The 14106-nt window shown below is 48.6% G+C and overlaps 1 protein-coding gene across 1 annotated transcript in view; it reads right to left on the bottom strand.

Annotated features, from left to right (window-relative positions):
• LOC133358328 (uncharacterized) overlaps positions 1–13491 on the bottom strand; it is a 31254-nt gene extending 17763 nt beyond the window's left edge. Inside the window, exons 1-4 of the mRNA XM_061576595.1 lie at positions 13406–13491; positions 6357–6631; positions 4985–5116; positions 2772–2981 (exon numbers count right to left, since the gene is read on the bottom strand). Of these exons, the coding sequence (XP_061432579.1) occupies positions 2772–2981; positions 4985–5116; positions 6357–6594 (580 nt within the window). The 5' untranslated portion in view covers positions 6595–6631; positions 13406–13491. The remainder of the gene's footprint in view (positions 1–2771; positions 2982–4984; positions 5117–6356; positions 6632–13405) is intronic.
• Positions 13492–14106: the final 615 nt, after the last annotated feature.

Raw genomic sequence — 14106 nt, 5'->3', positions numbered from 1 at the left:
GGGGGGAAACCGGAGGACCCGGAGAAAAATATACGGGACCACGGGGAGAGAGATAGAGACCTGCAAACTCCAAATATACAACAGGCGTCAGGGTCGGGACCAAACCCACGACCTCCTGTATACCAGGCGAGGTAGTTAACATCTCACCACAGAGAGACACGCAAACTTCAAATATACAGCAGCAGGCGTCGAGATCGGGACCCAACCCACGACCTCCTGCATACCAGGCGAGGTAGTTAACATCTCGCCACCGGCGGCGCGTTGTTTATTTGAAACTTTGATGTTTATTCTTCAACTATAACCCTCCACCACCTGACAGGGCCAATAAAATGAAATTGTTCAGAAAAAACGAGAGGAATTTTGACGAGTAGAGCGATACTGGAGCTTCTGCTGAACTCCTGACGATGCTGGTTGTAATCTCCGACGAAAATAAACGCCGTACAAAGTTGTCAACATTTTGCTTGCCGTGCGAGACGCCTTTGCAATCGGTATCTATTGCAGTGTTGGAACATCTCAACACCTCCTGTTTTATTGCCCAGAAAGGCTGAAGCCCATTCTTAATTATCATCATTTTGATACTGCCAAAAAGGTAACCCATAGATATGTTTAGATTCCAATTGGGTGGATTTAAAAAAAAAAAAATTGGCAAAAAATTGGATCTTGTTACACTGCCCTAACTGCACACAGCATCTACCAACACCTGTTTGATGCACGTAATGGTCACCCATCCAAGCACTATCCAGGCTAAATCCAGCTTAGCATCCGAAATGTAACGAATCGGGTGTCTTCCGGGTGACTTAAGACACATACTGTACGCATTCTTCACTCATTTTCAGGATGGGGGGAGGGACACTCACACCGATGAGACCTCAATAAGTGGTGAGAGAGGAGGGCCCCCACCACGCATTATTTGAAACCATTGCGGGGTTTGTGACAGCAGCAGCAGCAGCGCCGCCACGATGATGATGATAGGGTTTGGTGTTGTCACCGTTTGTGTATTGTCGGGGGGGGGGGGCCGCACTGAAGGCCAACAGGGGCTGCCAGTAGCCACACGGGGGGCCTATCAGGGAACGACACTGGCCTACATGATTACACAGAGCAGTGGCACAAGCGGTGGTTTGCACCACTGTGCTACAGAAGCCGGCGACCCAACCTAATCTCGCTTAATACTAAAACTTCATTTGGAGCTTTCGTGACTGCAGGAATTATATGTCTATATGTCTCTGGTTCTGTGTTTGATCTCTTTCTCTCAAATGTAGCATTCTCAGGAAGAACGTAATCAACCAGGTAGGGTGTCTGTTATGTTATCCGACTCTCTGTTGTATTACATTACATTTCTAAGTATACTAGATTTGTGTTTCTATTTCATTTATACCTGATGATGATTGCTTGTGTTGGAATCGAAACGTCGTATGCTAGTATTTAATTCATTATTTTATCTTTATACGTGACTTTACCCAAAGAACCAAAGAGTCGCTTTATACTTTCCGTGAAGAGCGCCTTTTACTCAGGGCGCTGGGTGTAGTTTAAAAACGCGGTGACGGAAGAAAACAATTTCGATGGGAGGGGACGTGCCAGGGTTTTAGCAAGGGGTGACTGACAGAGGGGTAGTTGGGGATGGCCGAGAGGGCACGGGAGGGACGGGAATGAGTGGAGGGGCCCAAGGGGAGAGAAAAAGAGGAAGAGTTCAATTCGTGACGACGGCGAACGCCGGCAGCGAGCGATATCTAGGAGCGATCCTTCACCATAACCCACACAGACCACCGCGTTCAGGGTGTCGCGCGACTGTGAGGCATGGGGACGCCTTCATCCAGCAGTGGAGAGACCAACTCACCGCCGGTGCACGGGGCACCCGCGGTGGTGGAATTGACGAGGGCTCGCAACTCGCGGCAACGCTTCAGAACACCCTGTGCCTCGACTGACGTCATCACGGGAAAAAAAGGCCACGTGTAAACATTTTAAATTCTTTTTTTTTCCCCCCCATGTTCTCCCTTCGAGAGTTCAAACGCACGTTTGGGATGGCTGCATGCCTCCAGCTCTGTCTCTTTTATCTCCGAGAGAGAGCGTGCGAGCTGCTTAAATGAAAACAAGCTACGGTGCTCCGGGCTAAAGATTCACCTCCTCGCCTCCCTTCCTCCTCCTTCCCCCACCCCCCTCCTTGTCCACCGCAGGGATTCCATGAATGTTCCCTGAATCAAAAATAAATTCTCTGATATTTCCGTAAATGTCCGTATGATTATTATTATTATTGCGTTTGTTCAAACAGATAAGGGCTCGCTGAATCCCCCATGACTCTTTCTCCGGAAGGATCTTGTCAAGTTTTTTTGTGGCGATCGCTACGAACGATTCCGATTGGCTAATGTTGCGGATCATGGTTGCAAAATGGCAAACGTTTGGTCCTTTGACTACCAGTGCACAGTGGCCTGCTGTTTTTTGCGAATTGCATCGAGGGATCTGTAACGTCCGCTGCGAAGCACACGGTGACCCACGGTCTGCGAATTTGGCGGTGGTGCAGTGTGGGATCACGTGACACGTGCTTTGTGAATGGTTCGTTTCGTGGGGCATTGCGAGATCACGTGACCCACGGTCTGCGAATCGGCGGTGCGAAGCGTGGGATCACGTGACCCTCGGTCTCGCTCTGGTGACCGCAGCAGTCACGTCGCGCGCTGCTGCCACCTTCATTTTCCGTCGACGAAGGCAGGCCACCGCGCCCCGTCCGGGGCAGTTTAGCGCCGAGGGCCGCTCGAACCTCTAAACCCCCCCACCCTCACCGGGCCTCACGTCACACATGAGCGTGACCCCCGGCGATCCGGCGGATCCGAAGTCGGCGGCGGACGAGGCGGACGAAGCGGAAATGAGCTCGGCGTGCGGCCCCGGCAGGAAGCGAGGGGGTCCGGCGGGGCTGCCCCCGCTGCCCCCGCTGCCCCCGCTGCCCCCGGAGCCCACGTGCTGCCCCTCCGCTCTCCGCTGCTGTTCAGCGCCTGCGGGAGAATTGGCAAAAAGCGCCGGCGCTGTCAGCGGAAAGGCGCGCAAACGCTCGCCATGCTGGTTTTGCTTCTTTGGATTTTTTTGTTTTCTTCAACAGAGCAAAGGGTGAGAGAGAGAGAAGAGCAGAGCCGGGATTTGTGAAGTGTAAGGTCGCACTCACGGTGAGCATGACGACAATTGATAACACTGGTCAACAACATAAAAAAAACTTTTTTTCTGGCCTGGACTTTTGCAGCTGTTTTAGACTATCTTCTTGGTTCTTTCGGTAAAGTAATGTAGAAGGGGAGCAATAAAATAAGAAAGTAATAAAAATAAAACATAATGAAATAATATAGTAAAATAATATAATAAAATAATAAAATAATATAATATGTTTTAGACTAATTTCAGGACGCTGATTCCAAATCTGATCTCAGATTTGCTCTATCACATCATTTTTATGCTATCGGCATACCCCATTTTCATTGATTTTACCAGAAATTAACTCTGTCACTTATGATTGCAAGTTGTTGCGAGTCAGTGACTGCTTTAGCGTTAAAATATGGTGCTGTATTTTTAGGATAGTGTGTTTATAATATTATTTATATGTAGATATCCACATCTTCTTGGTTCTTTCGGTAAAGTCACGTAGAAGGGAAGTAATAAAATAATAAAAATAAAACATAATAAAACAATTCTCACGACGTTTCGGCCACAACGCAAGCAGCCGTCCTCAGGTGAAGAATGAGACAATGCCAAGCTAGGAGCTTATATATAAGCTGCGTTGGAGGTGGAAGAAAGAGCGCCTTAACAAAAGAATGTGCATATGAAGAGGAATTTAGCATATACATGGAAAATGCGTAGGAGGTGGGCGGGGGGGTTTCAAAGTCATATTATGCCCATGCATTATGCAGGATCAACAGCACCAAGGGGGGGTGCAGGGATTAGCAGTAACAAAGGAAAGGAATGTTAATGATATGTAGCTGCAGTTACTCAACAACCACGTAGAAAACTAAAGTATAAACTACATAAAAAACTAAAGTATAAATTGCATAGCACCATCAGTATACTTACTATACTCTACACTAAGCTGAGTTACTAACAGCAAGTAATACATTACAATTCTACGTCGTAAAAATTATATTATATGCTTCCATCTAAACTTTATTCTATTGTATCACACGAGCATATACCGTACTATATACTGCCAACATTAAATTATATACTGTATTGCTGTAAACCAACCTATACCTTATACATTTAATATAACACTATGTATTATTCTACCCACCCTAATGTGTGTCGAAATGGTTTATTACGTCCTTCCAATGTTATTATGTTTTTATTATGTTTTATTACTTCCCTTCTACGTGACTTTACCGAAAGAACCAAGAAGATGAATCCCTGCAGTCACGAAAGCTTTAAATCGAAATTTAGATATCCACATTTATTTTATATTTTTCTTCTGCAGTTTTTATTGAAAATGCAATATTTGATATCTCAAAAACCTGATGTGATAGACAAAAACTGATGCCAGATTTGGAATCAGCACCCCAAAATTTCCTAAAAACCGTTGGAATACCTTGTGCCAGAAAAGGTGTGTTGATCAGTGTTATCAGAGAATGTTTTTTGTGTATTCCTCACCTTTTTCGATTTAAAGCTTTCGTGACTGCAGGGATTCATCTTCTTGGTTCTTTCGGTAAAGTCACGTAGAAGGGAAGTAATAAAATAACAAAAATAAAACATAATAAAATAATTCTCACGACGTTTCGGCCACAACGCAAGCAGCCGTCCTCAGGTGAAGACCAGGTCTGTCGAGGACACAGCGTCTGAATGAATGAGACAGCGTCTGAATGAATGACGCTGTCTCCCCGACAGACCTGCTCTCCACCTGAGGACGGCTGCTTGCGTTGTGGCCGAAACGTCGTGAGAATTATTTAATTATGTTTTATTTTTATTATTTTATTACTTCCCTTCTACGTGACTTTACCGAAAGAACCAAGAAGATATTCCTCACCTGTTCTCTCAGCGCCGTGTCGCCGTGTGGGCCGAACCCGGCTTTCCCTCCACCGGAGCAGACACTCGATGCCTTTGCAGGTGCCAGCGGCAGCCAGATCGTCGGCAGGGTGCGGCCAGCTGCCCGCCGACTCTGCGAAATCACGGCAACGTCGGCTAATTCGGTGGTGCGCTTTCGACGGGCGCCATGAGGCCGCGCTCATTATGAGGTCGTGCTCGTCGCAAGCACAAAGTGCTTGACCCCAAGGCCGTAGACAATGGAGTCAACATTGGGGGGGACCAAATCTTCCAGGGGGTCCCAAACCAGAAAAATATCTAAATTTGAAAACTAATTTCCTGCCATTTCCTGCCTATAATATTAAAAAAATTCACTAACACATAGGATGGATTTTTTTTTTTTACAATAATGTCTAATAGTGTATTGTATTACATTGCTCTGTTTTTACTTTTTTTACCATTTCTTGTTTTATTATATGTAATGTTTGAGATTAGGGATTAATAAAGTACAACCATAACCACAATCATATAAACAGAAATCTATGCATTGATTTATGTGACGACAAATCCAGATATTGTGGCCAAGGTTTAGCAAATTTTTGTTTTTATCTACATAGCATAGCAATTATTTTTACTTTTTTATATTTTTATAGCAATATAGTTGGGGGGGACATTTTGATCATATTTGAATATTGGGGGGGATGAGTGTCCCCCGCAATATATATTATAATTACGGCCTTGCTTGACGCAAATGAACCACGACACATGGCTGATATCATCAAGAAGCAAACGCCATCAGGCGAGCTCCGGTCATCCTCACAGCAGCGACTTTTGGCTGGCCAACGAACAAAGACGTAGGTCACCGCATCGCACGGCGCTTTGAGGTGCACTTCTGCGGCCGTCTGGAACGCTCTTCCTTCTGATATTAGGAAGCCGCTGGAGCTACGCAACTTTTTAAATCGTCTAGATTATAAAATAATTTCTTTAGAAATTAGTTTTGTATGTTTAGTTCGTTGTCCTTCCCCCGCACCTCTGATTTGCACGGTCGGCTGCGTACGGCGTGAAAGAAGTTCAACGCACGGACATACACACACACGCATGGCAGAGGTGCATTATGGATGTAACAATTCAACTCCCACCCAGAACACGTGAATCGTCGCCACTCAAGATTGCAATTGTATTTTTTTCTCTCTTCTTTCTTTCTCTCTCTCTTGGGAAGCCGGCGGCAGTTGAAGCAATCGAGGGGCGAGTTTCTCAAATCGCCCCAAGTGGCAGTGCCGCATCCTCCACGTGCTCAATCGTTGTCCAGCCCGGCACGACAAAATCTCGGCTGGCGATTCCAGAGGTGAATGGGGGGGGGGAGGAAAGAGGCTCACCTCGGCCGTGAGCGGTGCCCTCCAGGAAGCCTGCGCCGTGGTGGTACGGGGCGTGGTGGTGGTGGTGAGCGGCGGTGGTGGTGGTGGCACACTCGGCACCGTGGCAGGGGACCGCCGGCTGTCTCGGCTGGGGGCAGTGGGGGCCCTGGCAGGAGTTTCTTCCCTCCGACGGCCACGGCATGAGCAGCAGTCGTGGCAGGAGCAGCGGCAGCAGGCGAACCACCGCCACCTTGGTCATGGTCTCTCCACCTCCTTCTCCTCGCAAGAGCAGCACTCTGCAAAAAAACAACAAAAACAGTGGGAGAGAGGGCGGTGGCGAGGGGGAATTGAACTTGTATCAGGCCCTATTTAAAACTATTTTTATTTAAGCAGGTAAAGTCCCACTGAGCTGTTTCGTTGTTTTTTTCAGAAGCAACCTGGCTATCACAAATTGTAGCACAACGAAGTGGGCTCATCATCATCGTGTGGAAATTCATGAGCATCCAAATACTCTAAAATGCGCGACATTGATTCTAAATGTGGAAGGAAAAACCGGACGACCCGGAGAAAAATCCACGCGATCACGGCGAGAAAGAAAGAGACACGCAAACTCCAAATATACAGCAGCAGGCGTCAGGGTCGGTATCGAACCCACGACCTCCTGTATACCAGGCGAGGTAGTTAACATCTCCTAGCCACCGTGATGATGATGAGAGAGAGAAAGAGACACGTAAACTCCAAATATACAGCAGCAGGCGTCAGGGTCGGTATCAAACCCACGACCTTCTGCATACCAGGAAAGGTAGCCAACATCTCGCCTGTGGTATGTGATGTACCGCCTCCAACTCTTCTCCACTCTCTGGCCTCTCTGTGCGCTGTGACGATGGGCCATTGTGCAAGACGTCCTCTCTTGTTAAACTATTTCAAGGCCGCGGTCGTGTTAACTGTCGTATGTGCTGCCACACCGGTGCAGATAATAGAACCTGATCCGTGCTCAAAGCCGGTCATCGGCAGCCCTCCTTAGAGCTGGAACGATTAGTCAATTAAGTCACGCAATCAATTCAACTCTGTAATTTGCAATGAAGAAGGGATATTGCTTGAAACATCACCGATTATATATATTTTAGTTTAACACATAAGCTTTCGCAACCAATATTTTTCATAATATAGGTTTTTGGGTCAGATCGCGTTATTTATAAATGTGTCGTAAACCTCCACCACCCGACATGGCCAATCAGAAAAAAAAGTGTCACGTTGACAAAAGACAAATAGTTCACTGCTTTAGCCCACCAGTGTGTTGAAGAGTGAATGCACAACATTTACAATGTTTTGAGTAGTACGACGTTTCGCTGGTAATTACATCCAGCATCATCGGGTAATTCGCCAGAATCGGGTGGTGGAGGGTTACGACACATTTATAAATAACGCGATCTGACCCAAAAGCCTATATTATGAGTATATATATTTTAAATTTCTCCCCTTTATGGCAGACTTCATGTGCCGCACACACGGCTCACGCAGTGTCACGAGAAATTGAGAAGTTTCTTTCCCAGCATTTTCCGCGTCACCTGACTGAGCGTTGTCGATTGAACGGATCATGGGAAGAGTGACCCATTGCTTAAATAACACTGGTCAACAAAAAAAAAACAATTTCTGGCCTGGACTTTTGCAGCTGTTTAAGACTAATGTCAGGGTGCTGATTCCAATTCTGATCTCAGATTTGCTCAATCACATCTCATTTTTATGCTATCGGCATACCCCATTTTCATTGATTTTACCCGAAATTAGCTCTGTCACTTATGATTGCAAGTTATTGCGAGTCAGTGACTGCTTCCGTGTTAAAATATAGTGCTGTATTTTTTGGATAGTGTGTTTATGATTTCATTCTATGTAGATATACACATTTATTTAATATTTTTCTTCTGCAGTTTTTATTGAAAATGCAATATTTGATATCTGATGTGATAGATAAAAACTGATGCTAGATTTGGAATTAGCACCCCAAAATTTCCTAAAAACCGTTGGAATACCTTATGCCAGGAAAAGTGTGTTGACCAGTGTAATTGAAATGGCACAGCTATATCGAAGAATAATAATCGTTCAAATGTACGAGTCTTTCCATGCTAGGATCCCAATGCGCCACGCATGAGATGCGGGAAACAAAAACGGAGCCGGGGGCAAACCGAACGAACGAAAGATTTAAGACCAAACTGAAAGAGATGAGTTTTCAAAGCGGACTTAAATATATCTGACTCCGATTGCCTGATATCAAGTGGAAAGTGGCCGTCCATAAATGACGTCGTGAGAATTTCTATTGTTTTATATTTATATTATTTTATTATTTCCCTTATACGTGACGTTACCGAAAGAGCCAAGACTATGAATCCCTGCAGTCACGAAAGCTTTAAATCTAAATCTATTTGTCTTTTGTCAACGTTAAACTTTTTTTTTGCTGATTGGCCGTGTCGAGTGGTGGAGGGTTACGACACATTTATAAATAATAACGCGATCTAAACCCAAAAACTTGATTATGAATAATATTGGTTGCGAAAGCCTGCCATGTGTTAAACTGCTTTTTCACCTCGATTGCAATCCTCGCGTTCTTCTTGACCGGAACCCCACGGACGGTCGCCTCGTTCATACCATAAATGTTGCAAAGCGAGTCGATGCCCCCCCCCCGCCCACGGGAGAAGGGGGGGGTTTCTCACAATCCGTAATCGTGCCCAAGTTCGATACCTGCAAAAGTTGGATACTTGGAGGCGCTTTTACGCGCGCTGTCCTTGATTTGACAGATCCACCGCCCAACGAGGCCCTCCCGGCATGCCGCACCACGCTGGCAGTGAGGATGTGTGAACGCGGGGAGTTACAGATCGCCGCCGCGTCAAACGATCAGCACGGTCGGCTACGTACGGTGCGAAAGAAGTTCAACATACAGACCCATAGACTCACACAGAGACCCATAGACTCACACAGAGACCCATAGACTCACACAGAGACCCATAGACTCACACAGAGACCCATAGACTCACACAGAGACCCATAGACTCACACAGAGACCCATAGACTCACACAGAGACCCATAGACTCACACAGAGACCCATAGACTCACACAGAGACCCATAGACTCACACAGAGACCCATAGACTCACACAGAGACCCATAGGCTCACACAGAGACCCATAGGCTCACACAGAGACCCATAGACTCACACAGAGACCCATAGACTCACACAGAGACCCATAGACTCACACAGAGACCCATAGACTCACACAGAGACCCATAGACTCACACGGAGACACATAGACTCACACGGAGACCCATAGACTCACACAGAGACCCATAGACTCACACAGAGACCCATAGACTCACACAGAGACCAATAGACTCACGCAGAGACCCATAGACTCACACAGAGACCCATAGACTCACACAGAGACCCATAGACCCACACAGAGACCCATAGACCCACACAGAGACCCATAGACTCACACAGAGACCCATAGACTCACACAGAGACCCATAGACTCACACAGAGACCCATAGACTCACACAGAGACCCATAGACTCACACAGAGACCCATAGACTCACACAGAGACCAATAGACTCACACAGAGACCCATAGACTCACACAGAGACCCATAGACTCACACAGAGACCCATAGACTCACACAGAGACCCATAGACTCACACAGAGACCCATAGACTTACACAGAGACCCATAGACTCACACAGAGACCCATAGACTCACACCGAGACCCATAGACCCACATAGAGACTCATAGACTCACGCAGAGACCCATAGAGTCACGCAGAGACCCATAGACTCACACAGAGACCCATAGACTTACACAGAGACCCATAGACTCACACAGAGACCCATAGACTCACACAGAGACCCATAGACACACAGAGACCCATATACTCACACAGAGACCCATAGACTCACAAAGAGACCCATAGACTCACACAGAGACCCATAGACTCACAAAGAGACCCATAGACTCACACAGAGACCCATACTCACAAAGAGACCCATAGACTCACACCGAGACCCATAGACCCACATAGAGACTCATAGACTCACACAGAGACCCATAGACTCACACCGAGACCCATAGACCCACATAGAGACCCATAGACTCACACAGAGACCCACAGTTTGTTGTCCTTCCCCCCGCACCTCCGATTAGCGCTGTTGGCCACGTACGGCGCGAAAGAAGTTCAAAACGTAGCAGCGACCGAGTCAACGGGCAACGCTTTAGATCGTGCATCGCTTTGTGCTGAAAAAAGACACCGTGTATATACTGCGAGTATTAAAAGTGCCACGCGTGTTCCCTTATTGTGTTTATTCAACGAGTAAGGACAATATTAGTCTCGGGATGTCGTGCGCTGCATTGAGAGCGGAGGAAAAAGAAGGTCAGCGAGCCGGGGCTAGAACAATAACACTTTGCAAAAACGTGACCGTCACATTGTTGACTCTTGCCAATATCTGCTCTGCTCGTGACAGTACCACGACCACCAAAGTCATCCCGTGGGAGGGTTCGCTTCCTCCTCTGCCTCCACCCCTCCCTCCCTCCTCGGTTTGTCGGTGGCCAGATGTCGACGCAGCAACGACATTATTTAATCCATCCGTGCGGAGCTTCGCGTGCAACGCACTCGAAGTGCGCCACGTGGGTTGTATTTTTTTCTTCTTCTTCTAGATTTGAAGTTTTCGTGACTGCAAGGATTCATACACGGTCGTAAGCGCGCAAGCAAGCAAGCAAGTGAACTTAATATAAAGGATTTAAAAACGCAATACTCTTTGGTTTTTTCGGAAAAGTCACGTAGGTAAAAAAATTAAATAAATTAAATCACGACGTTTCGAGCGCAACACAAGCGTCCTTCTTCAGGTGGTGACAACTTGGCGAAAGCACAACCGCTTAAGTGTATCTCAGAGGTGACGAGTAATTATGGTAATTACGCCACCGCTGAGACACGCTTAAGTTGTCCCCACCTGAAGAAGGACGCTTGTGTTGCGCACGAAACGTCGTGATTTAATTTAGTTTAATTACTTTCCCACGTGACTTTTCCGAAAAAACCAAAGAGTATTGCGTTTTTAAATCCTTTATATTAAGTTCACTTGCGTGCTTGCTTGCGCGCTAACGACCGTGCAAATCTTTCGGTCGTTTTTTAACCCACTTCCCGTGATCCAAGCGAGCTGACATTTTGCACACAGACTCGTTGTGCGTGACAATTAATTTTCGTGAAATTTTTTTTCCATAACTTTACACTTTCTAAGAATTTTTTTTTATATTTAATTACCAATTGCTTAATGGTGGCAGGCAATCATCTGACCCATAGGTGGCAGCCATCTCAAGCCAGAGGACGAGAGGACTCTAGCCGCCACGCATATAAAGGATTTATAGTGAAAAAACTTTGTTTTTACGGGTTACATTTTTTTTGGTTTTCTTCTTCTCGACATTCGCTCAGAAACGTTTCTGCAAGGCGCACGAGTTGGTAGCGCTCGACTATTTAGGCGATTCACGACTTGCATCGATGTTTTGTTATCGCCGGACCGTGGGGGGATTTTTTTTAGTTTCCCCTCTGGGAGTTAAAGAGAAAAACGTGACGACAATGTCGTGCCAAAGCGACAACACAGAGGCGCGCATGCCCCTCGTACGTTGGGCCCCAACGTTCACCCACGTTGGCATGTCGTTGGAACCAACGTTGGCCAACGTTGGTCCCCAACATTGGCACAACGTTGGCATGTCGTTGCAACCAACGTTGGGCCCCAACATTGGCACAACGTTGGCATGTCGTTGCAACCAACGTTGGGCCCCAACATTGGCACAACGTTGGCATGTTCGTTGCAACCAACGTTGGGCCCCAACATTGGCACAACGTTGGCATGTCGTTGCAACCAACGTTGGGCCCCAACATTGGCACAACGTTGGCATGTCGTTGCAACCAACGTTGGGCCCCAACATTGGCACAACGTTGGCATGTCGTTGCAACCAACGTTGGGCCCCAACATTGGCACAACGTTGGCATGTCGTTGCAACCAACGTTGGGCCCCAACATTGGCACAACGTTGGCATGTCGTTGCAACCAACGTTGGTCCCCAACATTGGCACACACGTTGGCATGTCGTTGCAACCAACGTTGGTCCCCAACATTGGCACAACGTTGGCATGTCGTTGCAACCAACGTTGGTCCCCAACATTGGCACAACGTTGGCATGTCGTTGCAACCAACGTTGGTCCCCAACATTGGCACAACGTTGGCATGTCGTTGCAACCAACGTTGGTCCCCAACATTGGCACAACTTTGGCATGTCGTTGCAACCACGTTGGGCCCCAACATTGGTACAGACGTTGGCACGTCGTTGGAATCAACGTTGGGCTCCAACGTTGCGCCAACGTTGCTCCCCAACATTGGTACAACGTTGACATGTCGTTGGAACCAACGTCGGGCCCCAACGTTGCGCCAACGTCGGTCCCCAACATTGTTACAACGTTGGCGTGTCCGCGCGTGTTCGCGACGCTGCGCCAAAAGTCGTCCCAACGTCGCGCACACCAAACTCGCAACGCTCCGGTGCTCGACTGGGGGTGAGCACGACTCGACCCAGCCCCCCCCCCCCCCGTCTGTGATACTGCGAGCACCACCACCACCATCAGCCCCCCCCCCGGCCCCCCAAACAACAGCGCGCCTCTCCACGCAGCAGCGGTGAAACTCCTCCGGGCGAGGCACATTTGGTCTCGCTGTGCGCGTATTGATGCCAGAACGCGAGCGGCACCACACATTGCGTGGTGGTGGGGAGGGGGGGGGGGGGCGAGAGGCCCCAACAGCTTCTAATTCGGGCGAATTAAAACTAAAATTCTATACAGAAATAAAACGAACCCTCCACCAAAGGGACACGAAGCCACGAGCTCTCACTGTACCGGTGGTCGAAAGTCGCTTGCAAGGAGCGTGGATGTGGGTAAGGGTGGGTCAGGGGAGAGGAGGGGTCGAGAGAAAGTTGCCGGTGCCGCTGAGATGAGGAGCGGACGAGAAGGGAGTCACCGACACGTGGCGAGCGGGGTCCGCTTACCTGCCCGGGACGAACTGCTGCCCGGAGCGACTGAGAGGAGGCAGAGGTTTGTGTCGTGCACAAGATCCCTCCTCCTCCTCCCTACGCCCTCCTCCTCCCTCATCCTCCTCCTCCCTCTTCCCTCCACATTTCCCGCCCTCTCCCCTCCTCCCTCCCTCCACCTCCCTCCCTCATCCCTCCCTCCTCCTCCCTCCTCATCTCCCGCCCTCTCCCCTCCTCATCCCTCCTCCCTCCCTCATCCCTCCCTCCTCATCCCTCCCCTTCCCTCCTCCTCCCTCCTCATCTCCCGCCCTCTCCCCTCCTCCCTCTCTCCTCATCCCTCCTCCTCCCTCCTCCTCCCTCCTCATCTCCCGCCCTCTCCCATCCTGCCTCCCTCCTCATCCCTCCTCATCCCTCCTCCTCCTCCCTCCTCATCCCTCCTCCCTCCTCCTCCTCCCTCCCTCCTACTCCCTTCCTCATCCTCCTCCCTCCCCTCCCTCCTCCCTCCGCCTCCCTCCTCCCTCCCTCCCTCCTCCTCCCTCCTCCTCCCTCCTCTCCCCCTCCCCCTCCCTCCACATCTCCCGCCCTCTCCCCTCCTCCCTCCTCCCTCCACCCTCCTCCACCCTCCTCCCTCCCTCCTCCCTCCACCCTCCACATCTCCCGCCCTCTCCCCTCCTCCTCGTCTCCTCCCTCCCTCTCTTTTTTTTTTTACGATCAGTGGA

This window comes from Lethenteron reissneri, chromosome 61, assembly GCF_015708825.2.
Source record: "Lethenteron reissneri isolate LAM-NWPU_2019-01 chromosome 61, ASM1570882v1, whole genome shotgun sequence".
Classification (NCBI taxonomy): Eukaryota; Metazoa; Chordata; class Hyperoartia; order Petromyzontiformes; family Petromyzontidae; genus Lethenteron; species Lethenteron reissneri.
Note: the sequence above shows the minus strand (reverse complement) of the source record. Positions and strands in the feature narration are given on the sequence as shown.